Source organism: Delphinus delphis, chromosome 8 (genome assembly GCF_949987515.2).
Source record: "Delphinus delphis chromosome 8, mDelDel1.2, whole genome shotgun sequence".
NCBI classification, from domain to species: Eukaryota; Metazoa; Chordata; class Mammalia; order Artiodactyla; family Delphinidae; genus Delphinus; species Delphinus delphis.
The window spans coordinates 105,460,665-105,484,218 of NC_082690.1; the positions used below are offsets into that span (position 1 = coordinate 105,460,665).

The window sequence follows — 23,554 nt, forward strand, 5'->3', positions numbered from 1 at the left end:
GAATATATATCTACCCACATGCTAGTATAAGACTGTCTTGATTACTGCAGCTTTGTAGTAAGCTTTGGAACCGAGAAGTATGAACCTTCCACATTGTTCTTTTTCAAGACTGTTTTAGCTATTCTGGATCCCCTGAATTTCCATAAGAATTTTAGGATCAGCCTGTCAATTTCTGCAAAGAAGCCAGTTGAGATTTTGATAGGGACTACATTCAATAGGCAGGTCATTTGGGGAGTATTACCATCTTAACAATATTAAGTCGTCTAATCAATGAACATGGGGTGTCTTTCCATTTATTTATTTTTCTTTCCATTTATGTATTTTTTATTTATTTTTGGCTGTGTTGGGTCTCCGTTACTGCACGAGGGCTTTCTCTAGCTGCGGCAGCGGGTGCTACTCTTCGTTGCGGTGTGTGGGCTTCTCATTGCGGTGGCTTCTCTTGTCGCGGAGCACAGGCTCTAGGCGCGTGGGCTTCAGCAGTTGTGGCTCACGGGCTCTGGAGCACAGGCTCAGTAGTTGTGGCACAAGGGCTCAGTTGCTCCGCAGCATGTGCGATCTTCCCAGACCAGGGCTCGAACCCATGTCCCCTGCATTGGCAGACAGATTCTTAACCACTGTGCCACCAGGGAAGCCCTTTCCATTTGTTTAGATCTTCTTTTAATTTCTTTCAACAATGTTTTATCATTTTCAGAGTTTAAGTTTTATACTTTATTGTTAAATTTATTGCTAAATATGTTTTCTTTTTGATGCCCTGTAAACGAAATTGTTAATTTCATTTTTGGATTGTTTACTGAAAGTGCATAGAAATACAATTGATTTTTGTATACTTGTATCCTCCAACCTTACTGAACTCATTTATTCTAATATTTTAGTGGATTCCTTAGGATTTTCTATATACACAATCATGTCACCTGCAAATATTGTTTTACTTCTTCTTTTCCAATTTGGATGCCTCTAAGTTCATTTTCTCACCTAATGGTTGTAATCAGAACTTCTAGTACAATGCTGAATAGAAGTGGTGAGAACAAATATAGTTCTGTCTTGTTCCTGATCTTAGGGGAAACCATTCACCATTAAATATGACATTAAGCTTTACCAGGTTGAAGAATTCCCTTCTGTTCCTAGTTTGCTGTTTTTATCCTGAAAGGGTGTTGGATTTTGTCAAGTGCTTTTTCTGCATCTATGGGGATGACAGTATGGTTTTTGTCCTTGATTGTATTCATATGGTATTACATCAATTGATTCTCAGATATTAAACCAAACTTGCATTCCTGGGATAAATCCCACTTGGGCATGCTATAGAATTCTTTTCATCTGTTGCTGGATTTGGTTGGCTAGTATTTTATTGAGGATTTTTGCATCTATATTTATTAGAGATATTGGTCTATAGGTCTTCTTCTCTTATGCTGTCTTTGGTTTTGGTAGCAGGATAATATTGGCCTTTTCTTTGTAGGTAGTGTTTTTTTTGCTTTGTTTTTAAAATTACTAATTCAATCTTTTTTACTTGCTATAGGTTTATTCAGATTTTGTATAAATAAGATTTATTAAATCGGTTTCAGTAATTTATTACTTTCTAGAAATTTGTTCACTTAATCTAAGTTACTTAACTTCTTGGTATACAATTGTTCATAGTATTCTGTCACAATCCTTTTTATTTTTCTAAGGCAGTCTAGTAATGTCTCCTCTTTCCATGTTGATTCTTGAGTCTTTCTTTCCTAATCAGTCTTGCTTAAGGGTTTGCCAATTCTTGTTGATTTTTTCAAAGAACCAACTTTTAAGCTTTGCTGATTTTCTCTATTCTCTTTCTATTCTCTATTTTGTTAATTTCTACTCTGTTATTTCCTTCCTTCTGCTTACTTTGGGTTTAGTTTGCTCTCTCTCTCTCTTTTTCTGGTGTTTTAAGGTGAAAGGTTATTGATTGAGATCTTTCTTCTTTTTTAATACAAGTGTTCACAACTATAATTTCCCTCTAGGCATTGCTTTAGCTGCATCCCATAAGTTTTTGGTATGTTGTGTCTTCATTTTCAATCATCTCAACGTATTTTCTCATTTCCCTTTTGATTTTATCTTTAACCCACTGGTTATTCAAGGAGTGAGTTAATTTCCACATATTTGTGTTTCCCAAATTTCTGTTATTCATTTCTAATTTTACTCCATTGTGGTCAGAACATATATTGTATGATTTCAATCCTTTTACATTGATTGAGGGGCTTAAAGTATGGCCTAGTCTATGGTCCATTCTGAATAATGTTTCATGGCTCTTGAAAAGAATGTGTATTCTGCTGCTGTTGGGTGGAGTGTTCTATAGATGTCTGTTAGGAAGAGTTGGTATAGGACTATTTGAGTCTTCTTTCCTTCTTGATTTTCTGCTTAGCTGTTCTATCCATTATTGGAAGTGGGGAACTGAAGTCTCCAAGTTATTGTTGAATTATCTATTTCTCCCTTCAATTTTGTGAATTTTTGCTTCATGTATTCTGCGGCTCTGATGTTAGGTGAAGTAGTTGCAGTTTATCTAAGGTGACGCAATGCTTTGTTTCTCTTCATCATTGGCTCTATTTTTGCACCATTTGTGCCCAATAATATTCAATGTGATGCTGTTCATCTTCACACTCTCTGGGTTTTTCCAACCCATCCCTCCAAATCTGTCTACACTTGGCGAAGTGTAGCTCATGTAATGGTCATTTTCTAAATTCTTATGTACTTCCAACAACAAAACTAATTAAGACCTTTTTGCACTGATGCCCAAAAAGGAGGCCAACAGCAATTTGGGAAAAAAAAAAAAAAAGATTTAAGAGATGCCTAATTTACTGACCAGAGCCAATACCACTGCCATAATCACTACATTTCTCAGTTCCTTCAGGTTCCCAACACATGCTAAGGGGGTGAGGAGGTGTCCAGGTAGAGGCAAACCCATCAGTCTTGGGCTCTCTCCTTACCCCTATCCCAAGCAGGGATATCGTCTAGTTTATTTGGTTTGTTTGTTTTTTGGTTTTTTTAAACAGAAGCAGTGACCTGATCTGATACGGAAAAGTTAAGGGCAGCCTGGGCCCAGTGAATAGCATAGACCCATAAAAGGTAAGAAGGAAATGAGATCAGAACTGGTGCACTCTATCTGAAACTGTAGCAAATACCAAGCTAATCAATCCAAATCTACCGGAAGTAGGCCAATTCCAACACAAACTAAGGCTATTTAGTTGTGGCTAAATTAACCTTAGGAAAAGAAGAAACATAAAAAGTTGTCTGGGACTTCCCTGGCGGTCCAGTGGTTAGGACTCCGCACTCTCACTGCCAAGGGAGCGGGTTCAATCCCTGGTCGGGGAACTAAGATCCTGCAAGCCGCATGGTGCAGACAAAGAAAGGAAGAAAGGAAGGAAGGAAGGAAGGAAGGAAGGAAGGAAGGAAGGGAGAAAAAGTTGTCCTTAACATGGCCATCTAATTTTGGACAATATTTATATAGCTGCCTACTTAGCTTTACACTTATCCTGGGGCATTTTACTACTCTTAAAAGAACTATGAAACATGTATCAAATCTACACTTTCTTGAACTCTCAGTAAGTAGCCTCATTATCACCAAGAGATATAGAGGTAAAAAAGCAACTCATTATCAATACTTCTTCTCTGTTAGGATAAACTGTTCACCCTATATAAATAGAAGAAATGGTGACAATTTGAAAAGCTGCCCTAACTTCCACTTATCATGTAAATTAGGGTTGACTTTATCATTCATATTACTCTGTAAGTTTTTAAAAAAATACATACTTAAACTTACATCAAATATAAAAAAACACAGTTTGAACTTAAAAGAAATTTAATAGCAGTACTTTAATATTTTTAATAGAACAAATAACCATTCAGTTATAAATTCTACAAAATATAAAGTTATGCATATAAAAACATTATATTAAGAATTAAACTTGAGTTGTATACAATGTTTGATGAGAATAAAAGTTGATATAACTTTGAAAGAGTAAAAAAACTATACTGTTAACTGTGAGAACATAAAAAAATTGTTTTGAAGACAACAGAGAACAGAATACACATTACAAAGTGGAAAGAATTACTGCCCCATATCACAATCAAAAGAGTGACAGTTGAAGTATGTACATACATCTGCTTGACCTCCTCTCGGCTGCGTTCTTGCCAGCCTTCACGGTGTCCTTTCCCGTGTGCTGTAATTTTGATTGATTCTGCTGATGGTCATTAGACAACTTGCCTCCATTTCTCCTGCCATTCAACACCATGTTCTTGGATTCTCCCAACCACTTCATACCCACAGACAGCCTGACCCAGGTGCATTTAGTCACTCTCTTCAAATAGCTTAGAGAATAATTTCAATGTTCTCTCCTAACAGAAACAAAACATGAAAAAACAAAACAAAATGGGGAGGTAAATACATAAAAGACCATATGCTACACAGACCCCTGAGACATTTTCAGAGTATTCAAAGTAACTTAGCAATTAGTGTCTCCGCTCTTCACAGACTACCTTGGCTCCCCCTCCATCCCGCGTCACGCTGAGGTCTATGGTGCCCCCAGAATGAGGAGGGACTCGTTCTGCCTTGCTCATTGCTTGTACTTTGAAGAGCGACGGGTAACCAGTAAGTGCTCAATAAATATTTATCTCTTTCAGTTGCCAGTAAGAATCATCTTTGCTTCTTATTACCCTGATACCTAGGTATATAGCTCAATAACCTGCTCAAATTACACGTTTTGGTAACATTCTATTAACTCTGTGAGGAAACAAGGAAGTTCTCTCTTCTCTTCTGAGGAGCTGAAGAAAAGGCATCTCAGTTAAGCTTTGTCCACAACAGCTTTGTAACATCCTTTTGTTGCTGTTAGTTTGAAGTCAAGATTCAGGATATTTAAGGGACCAACATTCGAATATCAAAGTATTGCCCGTCATGAAATACCTGCCTTAGCATTCCTTTACGATGGCAACAAAAATTGAGATTATTGTATTTGCTAATATAGTGGTATCCCTCACTAACTGAATTTTAATTAGCTGAATTTGGGCACAAAATGTCTTGGATAGTGAGAAATGTTTGTAATTTATAAGGACCTTCGGAAGTGAAGGTATAATAGATTACATTTGTCGGTAATGGAATGAGAAAGGATGTCCATGACGTCACCTCATTACGGAATTATGCTTTAGTGTAAGTCAGACTAAAAAGGCTCTAGGATAAGAAAGTGTAAAAACAGAACTTGAGAGCTAAAGGAACTCTAAGATTCTAGCATAACTCTTTCAATTTGCAGACGGAGCTGAGGCAGCACGCCCAATGCCACACAATCAGCCTGCAGCCGTAGCCAGAGGAGAACCAGGCGTTGCTGCCCAAGGTCCTCTCATCTCACCACACCAGACAGAGCTCATTTTCCCTCACTTTTTCCAAACACACAGAAAAGCACACATGATAAACTATTCTGAAGTACTCCCAGAAATGTATACCTGGAGATGCCTTTAATGATACCCAACACAAATACAAAATATTAATTTTTACTTGACCTCCAGTCTCTTTCATGTCACAGGAATTCTGTGTGAATTCACAGTGAGGTAAAATGTGGGTGAGAGCAACATGCTTAGGCAAAAACGTGAACAACAGCTGATCCATATTAAGGATACTTTTACAATTGTTCTCGAACATGTAATTTTCTCTTGGTTCCTTCACTATTAAAATTCAATTAGTATTCAACTTTTATTGTGCCTATCTTTTGATTCTTCTTGTAGGTTTCACTAAACCCAGAAAAATGCTGCTACTTAAATAATAGGAAAGGGCAAGTAAAATATTGATACATCAGTTCTAAGCTAAATATTTTTCAACTAGTACTTTATCAAATTAAACAGAAGACCCCCTATTGATGATCAAATCTCTTATATTTATACTTAGACAACCTGTCGTTTTGATTGGCTAATTCCTTCATGTTCCAGGAAGTCTTCCTTGACCCTCACTGCCAAATCCAGGTGGACACCCCTACTATAAAACTGGGTGAGGGACTTCCCTGGTGGCACAGTGGCTAAGAATCCACCTGCCAATGTAGGGGACACGGGTTCGAGCCCTGGTCCGGGAAGATCCCACATGCCGTGGAGCAACTAAGCCCGTGTGCCACAACTACTGAGCCTGTGCTCTAGAGCCTGCGTGCCACAACTACTGAAGCCCGTGTGCCAAGAGCCCGTGCTCCACAACAAGAGAAACCACCACAATGAGAAGCCTGTGCACCGCAACGAAGAGTAGCCCCCACTCGCTGCAACTAGAGAAAGCCCACGTATAGCAACGAAGATCCAACACAGCCAAAAAAAAGCCCTTATGTCATCATATAGTGAAGGCCTGTCTGCCTCCTTAATGGACTGAGAGCTCCTGAGGTCAGGAACTTATTTTTCTTTTCTCTAGTACAGCACAAAGTAGATCAAAGGCACTCAACTTACGAAAGAATAAATAAACTAGTTTGTGGTCTAAACCACCTCAAAGGAGCTGCCACTTTTGTACTTTCTTTAAACTATAAATTATAACCTGACCTCTTCAAATTCTCTTCTTCCTCAAGATGCTTGTGCTGTCACGGGCGGCTGGAGCAGCTCTGGTACAGGCAAGACATGGCAGGAATCAGCCATCACCGCCATCAACCTCCCTACTACCTGCCATTATGCTTTCTGGTTCACCCCCGACTCTGCACCTCCAGAGAAAAAGAACAAGAAGGTGGTAAAGCGCTTTGGGTCCTTTAGGAAATTCATCTCAAGAACGCCCACATATAACATGCAACTTACAGATAATGATGGAAGAATGTGTTTTTAAGACTCTGTGGAGCCCTAATACTCCTCAATGATTAACACATAAAATGTAACTATACGGAACAGAAAAGAGCAATGTGGCTTTAGACAGAATTAAGAGACAAAAGAAAGAGCAAGTCACCTCTCCAGAGAATCCTTAAGTCGCAACCAAGCTTCCTACTCAGAGATAAAAAGTGGAAAACCTGGGAAGAGGCCCAGCAATCTGTGTTTTAATAAGCCCTCCAGGTGATTCTGACACTAGTTTTCCAGTGTCAGAACTATTGTTCTAAGTTACTTATTCATTCATTTGTTCGTCTGTTAGGGCAAAGAGCAAATACCAAAATTTTAAGAAGTATGGAATAAAAATTTTTAATTTGAGGAAATTATACCTATCAACCTAAGTTTTACCAAGAATTTGGAAAAGTTCACCAATAAATCATTTTAGAAGTATACTCCAGCTACTGTGTACTAGAACACAGTGTGGAACGCAGACTGAGATCCACTCTTACACATCATTTCTATTAAATGTGGGTTAATGATCCAAAATGGAGCAAATTCCTAACCCTGGGTCTCATTTATATTGCAGTCAACTGATATTATTTTGTTTGAACTTAAGGTACCATAGCATAACAAGCACTGTCAATCACAAGACACGGCTGAATTTCACTAGTATGAACACACTGTATGTTATGTCTGGATGTATCCTAGCAGAGGCACCAATACTCTCCACTCGTCCAGATAACAACAGCTATCATTAAGGCAAAAGACTTAAGCTCACAATGAATACTTTGTAAAAGCAGTTCTCGTAAAGCTATCAGAAATTGGGGGCTATTGATAAACTTTTAGCTCAAAACGAACATATACTCTACTCATCATTAGGTCACTGTTTGTTCTGCCCTCATGAGTGCAGGATCTGCCGTTGGCATGATCATTCCCGTAAGACTATGAGCTGGAAGAACACTTACACATTAAAGGTGGAGACGGAATTTCAAAAGCTAACACAAGTGGATATTTTAGTAGGAGAAACAGGAGCTGAAGACACTGGGTGGCTCCCCCCTCCCAACAGAGCAAGGGTGCAGTCTCTCTGCCTTGGAACCCAGCTGGCTCACATGGAAACACTACCATGGTCGTGGCTTGGTGGACGTATCCGAGCTAACTGGCCACTGACTATATCTAGAAGTTAAAATTACCTCAAATTTATTCCAAAATCGGCAGAAAAACAATTCTCAAGAAAGGAGTACTGGCGACTCCTTAAATGGCCTAACAGCTACAAATCTTTCTCTGATCTGATTTCCCAATATAAAAATATCATGAGGGCTTCCCTGGTGGCGCCGTGGTTGAGAGTCCGCCTGCCGATGCAGGGGACACAGGTTCGTGCCCTGGTCTGGGAGGATCCCACGTGCCGCAGAGCGGCTGGGCCCGTGAGCCATGGCCGCTGAGCCTGCGTGTCCGGAGCCTGTGCTCCGCAACGGGAGAGGCTGCAGCAGTGAGAGGCCCACGTACCGCAAAAAAAAAAAAAAAAAAAAAAAAATCATGAAAATTATTAGACATCTACTACATTCCAGCCACTATTCCAGGCACTGAGGATGCAGCAAATAAGGTTTCTCACCCTCACCTGTGCCTATATTCTAACGAAGAAAGCTCTGGGAAGCAACGAACGAACAAATAAATGCCAGCACCCTGGAGAAAATGAAGCCGTTTCTAAGTGGCGGGAGTGTTTCAGGCGGAGCCAGGGTGGGCCTGGGAAAAGCGGGGCAGCACTGGGGAGCGCGCACCAGGCAAAGAGCGAGTACAAAGCCAAGGGAGCAAAGCAGCTGGTGTGTCCGAGGACCAGCACAGAGCCCAGTGTGGCTGGAGCAGAGCAGGGGGTAAGAGGGGCAGGAGGAAGGCCAGAGGGCCTCCAAGCCCCTTCTGCGACTTGGGCACTAACTCCCAGGGAGAGAGCAGAGAAGTGACAGGAGTTAAGTGTTAAAGGCCCATGCTGGATGCTTGTCATGTGGCGAAGAGTTTGAATGCTTTTGAAAAAGCAGGTCTAATAAAGCGACTAACAATTTGGGGGGACGAGAGAGAAAGCAGTTAAAGAGACACAGCAATCAATGAGAGGGGAAACAGATGCTGGTGGCTCGCAGCAGCAAAAGCGGTGAGAAGTGGTTCGTCTCAGGATCTTTTCCGAAGATTTTGCCGACACTGTGTGAAAGAGAGAGGGCTCAGATGTACTTGCAAGTGGAAGAATGGAATTAGCAGTTATGGAGGTGACAAAGACCACAGGGAGGTCGGGTTTTGGCAGGGGTTGGGGTGCAGGAGTTTGGTTTGGTCATGTTTGAGATGCCTATTAGAAACCAAGCAGAGATGTTTAGGCAGCTGGATCTGGAGGACAGGCCCAGGCTGGATGTATAAACTTGGAGTCAGGAGACTAATGGGATTTCAAGCCATGGGGCAAGAGGAAATCACCTAGGAAGTAAGTAGAGATAAAAGAAGTCTAAGGACTGAGGGACACCCAAATATTTAGCGATCAAGATGAGGAAACAGCAGCTAAGGATACTAAAAGGAGCAACTAGCGAGGCAGGAGGAGAAGCAAAAGCAAACCAGGGCCCAGCGCTTCAGGAAGGAGTGACCCAGCTGGGCACAGGCTGCAGTTGCTCATAAGGCAAATCTCTGAGAGTTGAAAGTCATGACAGATGGGCCACTGTGAGCCTCTCTCAGAAACGACAGAGAACTTCTGAAATGGACATAAAGTCTCGAAACATGGGCTCATGGGGAAAGAATGAGATGGCAGAAAGGACTCTAAGGAATAATGAATAAGAGAGTCCTAAGTTCTTGTTATTTGTTTCAAACAAGAGAAAAAGAGTCCAAATTTCAGGTGCCAGAAAAGATGAATGTAGTATTCACAGGATGGGAGATGGTGGGAATAGGTTAATTTGAGACCAGTATGCCTTGAGAGAGTTTACAAGGATCTTTGTTTAAAAAAAAAAAAAAGTTTTTAAACGAACAGATTAATTAGTTCTCTGGCCTGAAGTAATAAATCACCTGAGTATGCTGATGGACGGAATCCCTGGGGGTTCTGTGCAAGTCTTTGCCCCCTCTATTTCTATGAGTGTTCACAAAAATGACACAACCGGGCTCTAAGGAAACGTAGCTGTGACTATGCTCTGGCATGGGCACACCTTGCACCCACCCCCAGGGACTACCTGAAATCAACAGGAAATCAACAGGAAAGGTTTCACTGGACCAACAGGTGGGGAAAGATGCACATACTTCAGATTCTAGTATCAAATGCACACAATTTATGACAATACAAAACGTGCCAGAAAACTGCTAAAATAAGAGTTGCATTTAAAGAGGAAAGTTTAATCACATTTTAATACCACAAAGGTAAAAAGCACACACACACATCATCATACAATCCAAATCACCAACAGCAATGGCTGTCTTTGGGGGAATGGGATTAACATCAAAAAAAGATTTTTTCCCCAAAATGTTTACAGTGAACCTATTTATTTATAATTGGGAAAAAACCACTTCCCCCAATACTTGATATTCACGTTTCTAAAGAAACCACAGAGTTGTTCCATAGAAAAATGCGCTTGGTTTATGTAAAGTGCCCGCTCTATTCCCAGTGATGGACCCTCGACAAATGTCAACACCCTGTTAGCCTCCCACTGTCCCTTTATGGACACACACAAGGATCATAAACTCTTAGTGACTTTTGAGCTCAGCTGCTCACCTCCAATTTGAGAACTTTGGTTTCAATTCTTTTTCACTTAAAGCTTCTGGAAAGGAATTTTTTGTTGAATATCCTAAACACAAATCAGGATTTCAAAACATCTGTCAGAAAAATGAAAATATTGATTCTGAAAGACTACCAAGAATTTCAAAATAATTCCTGTGCCATTACCAAGAACTCTAACCAGTTTACAAGCTGAACTTGTCTGCAGATAGTTTATCTTTGAGAAATTATCCATTGACATGGAAACAATCCCCAAGTGGCTGAAAATGAAAAGATAACATATATTTTTAAAAAGCAGGGTCTAGCTTGCTAGAGCACTTTTGAAAATCTTTATTGAGAAAAAGCAGAACAAACATTTTTCAAGTGATTCAGTTACAATTTGCTAAGAAAACAATGCGATACACCAGTTAACAGTTTTATCTTTGGAGAAAAAGATTACAAGCAATTTTTTTAACTGTTACATGACATATTCTTCAAAAGGTTCAACTTTTCAAAATGAACATATATTACTTTGTAATAAAAAAATAAAGGTGTATATAAGGAAAATAAAACAGATTTCACAAAAATCCTCTGCATCATCCGTATGTATGTAAGTTAAAGCCAACTTCTAAAACTTTAAACAGAGCAATTCAAATATCAGACTTCTAGGTTGATGGGAACTGAAAAAATATCACTGAACTACTTCCACAAGTCTTTGATGCCTTTGCTTGTGGACTCTGATGCTCAAGTGTCACAATCCCAGACTCCCAGAGGCTTTATATTTAAAATAAGCACAAGGAAGACAAACACAAATAAAAAGCATAGAAATGAAAGAAAGCACTGTCCAAAGAAGAAACAACAAACAAACACACAGCCCCCACCCCCACCCCAAAAGAACAAAGAGCACAAGGTGGACCAGGGGTGAAACTACTCAGACTACTATCAGTTCCAACAACATCCCACTAGTTAAGTAAAAAACCAATTCCCCCTTCTAGGGCCTCATGTGTGCAGCCTATCTCACATGTGAAAATTACATGCAATAGCAAAAATAAAAGTATTTTGAAACTGTTAAGAACTACCATTAACAGAATTTACCTTACTTACCAAGGCCTACAGGTCCTGCATGATCCAGCCCTGCCAGTCTCACCCCTTGCTCCAGCTAATACTCCAGACACAGCCTAGCTTACGACCCTCCAGTGTGCAAGGCATCTTCCCACCACTGGCCTCTGCACTTGGGCTACTGCCAGCCTGCCCATCAGTCCCCACCTCCCACCCCTCCACCCAGGAGATTTGTCTGGGTACATGCTTGAATATTTCTCCTTCACGGTGTTTATCACAACTGTATTCACTTCTTTATGTAATTACTTGGTGACACTTGCCTTCCCCACTGCAGTATAAATGAGCTAAGGTACACTTCCGTATCACTGGAACCTAGCACAAGGCCCAACATACCACAGGTCCATTCATATCATATCCCCCTTTCTAGTCTCAAACGTAACTGCTACACATAAGCCCCAGTGGTATTAGTTCTCTCCCTCAAATCTAAAATTACAAAAGGACTCTATAATATATGTACCAAAGAATTCCATGTCAGTATTTATCAACGGTTATTCCAAATTCATCTGCAAATAACATATAGCCAAGGTTCCATGGAATCCTACAGTAATAATTCACACAATCAGACCAGTTGAAGAAGCCCTGAGAAGCCATCAGAAGCATGTGGGATCACTATTCCATTGTAATTCTGTAATGCAGTTTGACAGGGTAATTGCCCAGTTGCCAATTTCTTAGAAAGCTACCATGAATCCATGATCTCACCTATAACCTTAAAACTTGCTCCTATGAACACTGTCAGAAATAAATCTCATTTAAGAATTTAGATGACCTGTCAGAGTTCAACTAGTCCTAGTGGTACGAAAGAAAAGTCTTGGGGATTTTTCTTCTTCTTAATTCAGCATTAAGCCCTTGTTGCTCTACAACTGGAGCCGTCATGCAGATTCAACGCTAATCGGGTATCCAGCACCAAACTCCAGAGCAAAGAATAGGTCTTTATACTTGTAAAATAATTACTAATGACATGCCATTATTAAAAGTATCATTTCTGCTTTCCTTTTCCAGCTTTTGTAGAGTCAAACTCATATGCGTTTTGCTTCAGCCAATTTAACAGCTTTCTCAAGTAGCCTCAGGTGGCAAAGCCCCAATCAGACCAGCAAGAGGATGGTGCCTGAAAAGAGCAGTCCCACCAATGCATAATAATGCTCCACCCACCCCCTTTTAGGATAAAATGATGGCTAGAGATAGCGTCACTAATCCTGCTAAGTTGGTTGCAATAACTTCTCTAAAGGAGGCTGGAAAATGGTCCCCAAAGATATCTATCAGGTCTTAATCTGAAACCTATGCATGTTAATTTATAAGGAAAGGGGTCTTTGGAGATATGAGTAAATTACAGATTTTGAGATGAAAGAGATTATCCAGGTGGGCCCAAAATGTCATCCCAAGTGCCCTTAAAAGGGAGAGGCAGAGGGAGATTGGACACCACACACACTTGAGAAGAAGAGGAAAAGAGTGGCGTGAGGTGGCCACAAGCAAAGGAATGCCACAGTCACCAGAAACTGGAAGAGGCAAAGAACAATGCTCTCTTAGAGCCTCTGGAGGGAGCCCTACCCATATCTTGATTTTGGTCCAGTGAAACTGACGGTGAACTTCCGGCCTCCAGAACTGTGAGAGAATACATGTCTGCTATTTTAAGCCACCAAGTCTGTGGTACTTTGTTACAGCACACACAGGAAACTAATACAGAGACCAGGAAAAAGCAAATCAAAGTAAAAATGCTTTCTAATTAGACTCCAGAAATACATAAAATTCCAACACGTCACAGGGAAAGAGATTTTAAGCACCTTTAAAAAGTTGTCTTAAATACACTTTTAAAAAAAGACATTTCCCCCTTCAACTGCACATATGAAACACGGCTACAGAGAGAGCTATATGGATTTTGAAGATAAAGCTGGTGTCTCAATTACATCTAATTACTCATGCACTGTTTAAGCACAGTTAACCAAGATCTTCCTTAGACGTAACATACTGAACATTATCATATTTACATATATGTTTACAATAAAAAAATGAAAATCAGAACTATTAGACTTTTTCATTTAGCAGACCATTTTAAACAGCAAAACAGCCACCACTGGTTAAGTCTACGATCAGACGTTTGCAACACTTATACTTATTCAGCCACTGAACTACAGCTGAGCATGTGATAAACTCATTACAGAAAATACTGTTTCACAGTTCCTTATTTATGTACACCACACGTACACCAACACGTATCACAACAAAGGGTTTTATGTAAGAAAGATCTGTGTCTCCAATTGTCTCAGTAGGTATTTCTAAAATAAAGGTTTTAGCTGACGTGGTTGTTGAGGGGAATTCTGCCCCTAATCTCCCTAAAATCTCCTCCCCATCTCTCCGTGTCTGACCCATCCGCTTACCTCGTAGTGCCTATAAGTAAAATCAAGGACGCTTCCTTTGTTAGAGTAGTCTCTGAGACCCAAACAGCATTTTACTTTTCTAGAAACAGATGCCACCTAGTGTCAAGAGTCTGTAAGTACAGCCCACAGTTCCTGAGAGGCTATGAGGTAAGTAGAACAAAGGACAATTGATTCTTACTGGGCGAAGACAAGGGTGAGAAAAAACTTCCAAAAGGTGGTTCTTGGGCTGGGTCCTAAAGGCCAGGTGGCAGACCGTGCAGGGGGCAGCGCGCACAGTGGCTCAGGACGTGGCTCGGGGTGGAGTCAAAGCATCGGTGCCGCCCTGGCTCCACTCACTGCTCTCCAGCAATGTGACCCTGGACAAGCCATTTAACCTCGCTAATGTCTCATTAGTAAAATGAAAAGAGGTTTGGCACAAGGATTAAATAAGCAGAAACTGCTAATACAATAAAGGTCTCCAACTGTCTCCTCTTTTCATGTAACTAAGAAACAAAGAAGATATGCTGATGTATTATTCACAAAACTTTAAACAATCAAGTAGAAATTTCCCCTCCATTCCTCATCCTACCGTAACTCCCACAGGAAAGAAAAAAAAAAATCACATCACCTCATCCATTAAAAAAAGTACAAATTTTCAACAGAATAAAAAAGGACCAGGGGTGCTAATTTATGATACAGAGTTGAGATCAGCTTTGCTTTTCCTACAGCTCCTGAAGAGAAGGAATGTGACTTCTGGCAACAATGTATAGTTAAACATCACTGAATTAGCCTCACATGTCAACATTCAGAGGGACTGCAGATTTTGTTACAATAGAATATACCTTGTTGTGTATCTGATAAAATATTATCTTACTGTGTAACTCCATTTGTTGAAATAATTGCTCCTCCATTCACTTAGTGCTTCCTATATTAACTTTATCATTTGTCACACCCTGTAAAGCAGGTACCTTTTTTTATCTGGTTACACAGATGAAAGACTGGAGAATTTGCTCAACTGTACTCATAGAAAGGATCCCACTAGCTAAAAAGCATGTGATTGGCGGCAGAGAGACCAGTTAGAAAACTAAATGCAACAAAGAGTAGAAATGGATGGGAAGAGAGAGGAAAGCTCTGGTTTTTCAAATACGAGCTTGGCAAGACTTGGTGACAAATCAGACAGACATAGGTGTTGAAGGACAGAAAGGAAGTCAAATCAGAAATCTCTAGTTGGGGTAGAAGTTTCAGTTGGGGAGACTGCAAGATTGCCATGAACTGAGTTAGGGACTGCAGAAGGAACACATTTGCAGGAAAGATGAGAAAGTTTGGTTTGCTGAATTTGAGGATGGGGCACTACCCACGTGAAACTGTCTTAAGATGTTAAAACTCAGGAGAGAAGTGACTGTGAAAGAGTAACATTAACAGAGGACTTTACAATTCACCAAGCATTTCAACATTATCTTAATTCAAAAAATCACAGAATTTCAGAGCAAAAAGTCTTAGATTAAAAGAAACAGGCTCAGGGACACGTATTACCTGCCCAAAGTAATTCACTTCTTCTGACAAGATAATATGCTACCAATATGTGAAACCAAAAAAAAAAGATTTTTTTGAGCTTTATCATGGTCAGTTAAATGAAAGGAAAAGGGGAGTGAAGAGAAAAGGGAATAAAATAAGCAAGAGACACATGCTGGCACCGTGAGAGTCAGAGAGGCCTTGCAAAGGAGCATTCCCCACTTACAGCGCCTGGGGCATGCCGCTCAATGCCTAGCACAGTGTCCAACACACAGCTAAGTGATGTCCGCTCAAGATGTGAGTGAAGAACTGAGTGCCATGGGGATGACAGAGAGACACCTCTTAGCTCCAGTTCTCTGGGCACCATTTCACACTATTGCTCGTTACTATGACCCAAGAACTGTGCTAATAACTTCACATATATCATATCATTTAGCCACATCACAGTCCCTTAACATATACAATATATTTTAAATATTCGTTAACATATAATATTAAACTATACAACATAATTCATATAATAAAAACATTAAATATATACAACATATACAATACTACTATTACCACCCCCACTTTACAAAGGAGAGGAAGCCTTAGAGAATTAGAAAAAAAAATTAGCCAAGGTGGGGTTTAAAGACTGTATACTCTTGACACCATATAAGAAAGCAATATAATCCTGACTCAAATTCTTAAACATGCTTCGCCCCATACTTTAAGAGGAAGACCCTAGAACAAAAAGGGACATGGTTCCTGATTTTATGGAGCTCAGAGTATAGTGTGGGAAGAGAGACAATCAAATAAGCATGAAATGGTAAATTCTGGTAAGAGCTATAAAGGAAACAACTAGGAAATCAGGAGAGAATAATATAGGAACAAACTTCAGACTGGATGATCAAGGAGGATAAATCAAAAGCATAAATACAGAAACAATCATCTTCTTTTTGGATCAGAGACACTCCTGGTATCTGTTTATATCCACCAAACAAATATTTTCTGAAGCAACTGGCTTTGTCTAAATCCTCCTCTGAATGAGGTCTGATTTTTGTTTCTTTTTTAACGGGAAGGGAGAAGCAGGTTTGTATATGGCCTCTCCGGCTCCAGACTCTACGGGCTCACTGGCTGAAGGATCAGCCCCCTTTACTCTTTAGCTGGGGCATCCATTTTCCTAAGAGTAGGTTGGTTTTCTTGCTAAAAATATATATCCCTTCATAACATGCAACATAAAGATTTTTTTTGAAAATAAAAATACTCTTCAGAGATCATTAATACTTTTCAGAGATCATATATTTCAACCTTGTTATAAAAATGAGACAGACAAAATGAATCATTCGGAAGATTTAGAATCAACTCAATCCAACATTTATCAAGAACCTACTGGGAGCCACCGGGCACTGTTCGTGGTGCTGGAATATTGGTTGTGTGCAGGGAACACTAGAGGGCGCACGAGAGTTTCAGCTTTCAGGAAAATCTACACGGGGCTACTAAGGAGTGGGGGACCTTGCAAAACCACACAGAAGCATGTGAAAACCAAGTATCTGATGAACAGAGCAGAAGAGTGCAGAATAGGAAGCAGAATGACCCTTCACTGAAGGGATCTTTTGCCTTAAAGCTGAGAGGCAATCCTAGTGTCATGAGAGATGTACTGACCCGGCGTTCCTATAAAGATGTGCAAGTTAGGTGTCTGTTGCACCTTAACCCACATGACTGAGGGTTCACCAGCCTGGCAACCCTATGAGGGAGGCGAGACAGGTATTACCACTACAAATGAGATGGCTAAAGCTCAGAATGGAGTTGCCTTCCTGAAGTCAAACTGCTTTAAGTTGTAAGGCTGAGTCTAGAACCCTAGCATTCAGGCCTAAGTCTGGGGTTTACTTCAATATTTGAGTCACATGTGCATCACCCACAAACAAACAGGCTTATCACTGGGGAATGCTTCCTAGCTCCACTTAACTTTTGTGTACTCTTATAATACAGAAAATAAGACATCTTGCAGAAATGCAGCTGATAGGCAGGAGCCACAGAGATGTGGGAACCATATAGACCTTAAGAATTAGGCTTTTGGGACCCTAGTCTCCAAATTCTAAAACCCAAATGAATGTAAGCTGTATCATCAACTTAATATTTCAAAACAAGGAGAAAAGACTACATGGAATATACAGATGAACTATGTAAACCAATTGCAGAGATGGCAAAATATGATTAAAGTCGCTCTTAGAAGTGAGAAAATGGGTGGCGCTCAAGTGTAAAAGACAAAGTATAATTTAGAATTGGAAGTGATCTCAGAGATTAATGTTTAGCTATTTTACAGATGAAGAAACTAAGGCTTGCCCTGTCAGTGTGTTACACAAATAAGGTGGAGCAGACTGGAACACAGGTACTGATTCTTACTCCAGCGGACCTTCATCCAGCCCCAGAATTACACGTACAACTGTAGTTCTAATTATAATCAACCTTAGAAGATGGTGCAGGGTTTGACTCTGTCTCACACAGATACCAGTCAGCTTCAAATCTGGCTGGCAGACGTGGGAGCCAGAGGCAGCAAGTGACCAAAGTGGTCCAGTGGTCCTAGGAACCCTTTAATCTGATGGAAGGAAAATCATGAAGCAAGGCATAATTTATAGTATAAATGACTACGGAAATCAGTGACTTTATTTTTTCCCTTTTGTGACAATATTTTAGAATTAATGCAAATGGTTCTGGTTCCATCACCAACTATGTAAAGATAATATATCCACTCTAACTTACTGCCTATGAGCAATATGGGGATCAAAAGGAAAGTGTTTTTTGTTTTTTTTTAGCTAGACATAAATGCTGATTTACAACAATAAGGTGATGAGTCTGTCATGCACAGATGGATTCTCTCTATTCCACACCTTTAAAATAGCAAAATCCTGTAATGCATGTAAAATAAGGTGTGCATGACTAAAATTTGGGGATGTGTCTGTTGAATAAAATAAGATATAACTGTAAGTGAAAACTTACTTAGACGTTCTGTAATCTGACTAGGACAAACTCCAATCACATTAATAGAAAAACACAGGGTTAGATATTGGTCAGGCATGATGTTTCCTCTCAACCAGCACTTCTAATCTTCTAGGAAACACCAAATTACAGGGAAGAAAAGGGATTATTGTAAGAACTAAAGTAAAAACAGATTTGTAGAAGGTTTTTTTTTGGGGGTGGGTGGAATGTAGAGTTGGTAGAAAGAATTTAAAGGAAGTTGTGAAACCTTCCTAAGACCCGGGGTCCCCTGATTTGCTCGCTAGGACCCTTCCCCATTCAGCTTGTTAGATGAAACATTTAAAACCACAGGATTCAATTCAAAGATTTCAGAGTTGACAGTCTGTCCAAGAAAACAATTACTTTCAAATCACTGTGTTCTAATGGTTAGAACTCCCTAATACTTGAAATTTAAAGTGCATTGCCTAGTTTTATCCTGTAATAAATTTAAGTTTGTGCTTTTTATTGCAATTAAAACCATTTCCTACACCAAGACACATCAGTAAAATACTTTTCCCAAAATAAAAAGTAACTAAAAATCAGGCTAAAAAATTAAGTTACATCTTACACATAAAACTTCTATTGCGGGCTTCCCTGGTGGCGCAGTGGTTGAGAGTCCACCTGCCGATGCAGGGGACATGGGTTCGTGCCCCGGTCCGGGAAGATCCCACATGCCGCGGAGCAGCTGGGCCCGTGAGTCATGGCCGCTGAGCCTGCGCGGCTCCGCAACGGGAGAGGTCACGACAGTGAGAGGCCCGCGTACCGCAAAAAAACAAACAAACAAACTTATATTGCATAGAGCTCTATCTGAGATACTATCCTAAGCTCTCTTCCTGCATTTACTCAGTGTATCTATGGAACCAACAGTGTGTCATACTGGAACAAGGACACATGGTCCCTATCTTTAACACTGTGTGGAAAACTCAGCAATTAGTGTTCTAGGGCTGACACAGTCGTGTAACTCTTGCCCATGAAGGGGAAGGAGTTTGTGAGTGGAGAGAAAGTAGAGCTCATATATAGCAGGCAAAAATAGAAAATAATGGAACTGACATCATTCATCTGAAAGGATTTGCTCTCATAAGCCGTGGGAAGGGCATTCCTGTGGACAGGGAGCTGCTCAGATGCTTCACACACAAATGACTTTGCAACACAACCAGGCCACAAGCTCATGTCCTATAAGCCCACAAATTGACACTCAAAGAAAAATCAGATTCAATCCCAGATACAGATGACCCAAGGGAAAATTTATAAACCAACATGCTCCACCCACAAAACTCTAAGCTCAAAGACACACACCCTGCTACCACTTCCTTCACATGCATATTCTGCTATACCCCATCCTCCCCTCCCCCCATCTTGCCCACTGGTGTTTGGTTCAGGTATGGAGCATTCAAGACATAAGCACTTCAGTGTGTCTGTGAAGACAAATGAAAACATGGCAAGAGGGCACGTGGAAATGACTTTGAGTGTGGTTTCAAAGTTTATGGGCTAATAAAAAATTAAGCCTTACTCTACTCTCCTCTTAAAGAGTAAGTATCCCCATTATTCTTTTCACACCCAAACTAAGTTGTTGTGTCAATGACAACAACGTTTTCAATAACAACAGAATGAACATATTTTGAAAAACTAAATATAGGGACTTTCCTGGTGGCACAGTGGTTAAGATTCCACGCTCTCAATGCAGGGGGCTGCGGGTCGATCCCTGGTCAGGGAACTAGATCCCACGTGCACGCCACAACTAAGAGTTCACATGCCTCAACTAAGGAGCCCACCTGCTGCAACTAAGACCCAGCAAAACCAAATAAATAAATAAATATTAAAAAAAAAAGGAAAAACTAAGTATAAATCACCAAGCTCTATTAATTAGCATTTTTCATCCAGTGTCTACTGAGCACCTACTCTGTACCTGCTCTGAGCAGAGGAGATAAATAACAAGCTCACAAGAAAGCTGAGGGGAAGGTCAACAACCAAATATGATACAATGTAACAACTGCTCAGGGAACAAAGCAGAAGTGTGTCTTCTCCTGAGTGGGTCAGCCCCTGCCCTTGTGTTGTAAGAGGTCTGCAAGGGGTGTGAAGATTTATCCAGGAGGTAGCACTCTCACTGGGCCTTCCTGAAGGCGAGTATCAATCCGGGGGAGGGGATGCAGGAATGCCGGGCAGGGTGCGAGCAAAAGGCACCAGGCAGGGGAAACCACTGGGGCCCGGGCTTGGAAAGGAAGAGGAGAATGCTTAGATGACGGGCCCACACCTGTGGTGGAAGTTGCTAAACATTCGGCTACAGACTTGTACCTATAGTAAGTAACTCTTTAAGTAATCTTCCCAGTATGCACAAATTATCTGCGATTATTTCAGGCTAAACTGATTGCCCCCTCCCTTTTCAAAATATTTACGCTTTTATGACTAATCATCAGAAGTTATAGGCGTGTTCTTAATATTAAAGGAAGAAAAGCTTCAGCTAGCAACTGTTTCCTCTGATGACCCTATAAAGCCACGTTCAACTATACTTTATATCAAAATGGTTTAAATCTAAAAAGGTCCTGATGAAAAGAAGCGCAATCACAACCAATCAGTTCTGCCTACCACTCTAGATAAGACTTTTCCCCCCAGGGTGAATTTCATACGGCAAGTTCTGAAAAATTAACTTCGAAGAACACATGTTCACCCCCTCAGTATTCTTAAAGTTCCCCCAGTCAATGGGTCGGAAGTAAAAGAGCTCTAACACGGGGTCAAATAAACCCAAACAGAGAGGGAGTGAGTTTCTCTGGGTCCAACGTGCTTCTCTACCATTCCAGCAAGTTGGGTCGAGTTGTCATCTTGTCAACGTTTCCCCCACTCTCATAGGTAGGGGTGACGCTGATACATCACCTTTGGATATGTGAAAAGAATCGAGTCACTCTGGGAGAACCGACGCCTTTTCTCGGGACCCGAGACGCCAGCCAACTTAGGGGGCCCGGGAGGCAAGCCCCGGCCAGGAGCCGGAGCCGCTGTCAGGGGAGGGACGGAGCGGGGCGGAGGACGGGCCCGGGAGGAAATCTGAAAGGAGGCTCGAGCCCAAACAAAAACAACCCAAAGTTGAGCGCGGCAGAGAGAGCAGATTGGGCGAGACCATTCACGGCTGCCCATTGGAGAAAAGGGAAAACAGAGTCCCCCAATCGCGAGCGGCGGGGCTGCTCCCCTCGTGCGGCCGCGGGCCGGCCCGGCGCTGCCCGGCGGCCGCTACAGCTCCCTTCCGGCGGCGGCGCCCACTGCAGGGCCCGCGGCCCCCGGCCGCCGCCGCCGCCGCCGCCGCGCCCCTCCCCCGGCCGTCCCTCCACCCCCGAGGCCCCGGCCCTGGCCCCCACCCGGCCCGGCGCCCCCGCTCCCGCCGGCCCGCCCCCAGCCCGCCGCCCCTGCGCCCCCCGCACCGGCGCCCGCCCCCCGCTCACCGCCGGGCGCTGCCCGCTCCTCCTTGGGGCGCGTCGAGGCCCCGCCGCCCCGCCGTTGCGCTGAGGGGCCCGCGCTGCCCGGCGACACTTCCCCGTCCCCTAAGAATATTAATCACCAAAAATAATTCCAGAGAAAAATGGAGAGTAAAATCCAAGATGGCGGTCCCAGCCGCAGCACCGCCCGCTCCATCCGCTGTCGGGAAATAAGTCCCAGACGCGGCCGGAGCCCCCCGCCCCCACCGCGCCCCCGCGCCCTCGCGCCACGGGCCTCACCTCGCGTCGCCTCTCGCGCGGCCTCGGGGTGCAAAAGGCAGCCGCTGGCCTGGGGGCTCCGCGTTCTGAGTCCTGGCGCCGCGCGTGCCGCCTCCGGTGCCTGGGCGCCCTCACCTCATAGCCCCAGAGCCTCACCGCCCGCGCCGCAGACGCGTCGCCGCCCCCGGTGAGCCGCTCGGACGCCGCCCGGGAACGGTGGAAGGACACGAAAAGGAGTTCCCGCGGCCAGGCGGAGGGACACCACTTCGGCTCGTACCGCTCTGGACGCCTCTGTTGCTTTTACGGGACCAGGGGTGGGGGGAGGCGGAGAAACCCGAGAAAGAAATGAGTTCCCCGCCGGGTGCTCCCGCGGCGGAGGAACAAAAAGCGAATTTTGAGGGGATGAGGTGAGTCGTTGCTTCGCTTCGCTCGCGGCGGAGGGATCCGTGTTGAGCAGTCGGCAGGGATCCCTCCGCTCCTCGCTGCCCTTTAAATTGCGGCTGGAGGCGGTGCCGCCGCGCGTCCCTGGGGCGCCACCCGGATCTCAGGCCTCCTTACGTACCCGGGCCCCGCGAGGCCGCCTTCGACGCTCGGTCCCTGGCGCAGCTGCACCCACCGGGGACAGCCCTGAGGAATGGGCAGGCTCCTCGCCCACGGCGCCTCCCGGGTGCGCCTAGGGGAGGTGGCCCCACGGAGGCGAGCCTCTTTGTTGTGGGAATGGGTGTCATTGGAAGCAGATACACCCTTAAAGACCATGTGGGCAGCCTGAGCGTTACACCGCTTAGTGTGGGAGGGAGGGAGGGAGGGGGAGTGAGCCTGCATTAATCGGGCCACTGGCTTCCTAGTGTCAACCGGCTATTTCTTGAGCACCTACTGTGTGCCGGGCTTTCCGAGAAACGGGTTTTTCAGCTTCTCCCTCTAGTTGGGCAGTGCCGGTACCAAGAATGCAGCTCCCTCCAGGAGCTTTAGGCTGGTGGGGAAGTTGCCCAGAGGCTCACACGGGCCGGGTGCTGCCCTGCTGGGAGAGTGCGAAGCCTCGCCCTTTGGATCCTGCAGTTGATGATAATGTCTACAAAATAACGATGAGAGTAGCATGTATGACAGCCTTTACTGGATACCAGGCACCGTCCTCAAGCTTTGGTGCCCTATCTCGTTTACTCCTTACAACGACCCCCGGGAGGTGGGGACCGTTTTCCCCATTTTATACGAAGGGAAGCTGAGGCACAGAGAGGTTAGGTGACCTCTAAGACAGCCAGTCAGGGCTTGAGCCAGAGCCCTTATCCAGTACTCTGGTCAAAAGCTCAGACGTCAAGAAGTTGAGGTGGCCACAAGCTGGGCAGATGCCTAAAGGTCTCCCCCAACCGGAAGAGTGGAAAAGGGATGGTTAGGAAAGGCGAGCCCAACAAGTGCAAAGGCCCTGGGGGCTGGGT

General features: G+C 43.0%; 1 protein-coding gene across 3 annotated transcripts in view; it reads right to left on the reverse strand.

Moving 5' to 3' along the window:
• KMT5B (lysine methyltransferase 5B) overlaps positions 1–22,616 on the reverse strand; it is a 53,560-nt gene extending 30,944 nt beyond the window's left edge. For 2 of the 3 annotated variants that reach the window (XM_060019432.1, XM_060019434.1), the window contains exons 1-2: positions 21,873–22,017; positions 4,109–4,344 (exon numbers count right to left, since the gene is read on the reverse strand). In XM_060019432.1, the coding sequence (XP_059875415.1) occupies positions 4,109–4,268 (160 nt within the window). In that variant the 5' untranslated portion in view covers positions 4,269–4,344; positions 21,873–22,017. Of the gene's footprint in view, positions 1–4,108; positions 4,345–21,872; positions 22,018–22,145 lie in introns of those variants that run through there. The other variant, XM_060019433.1, reaches the window with a different exon arrangement.
• Between the last annotated feature and the right edge of the window lie 938 nt (positions 22,617–23,554).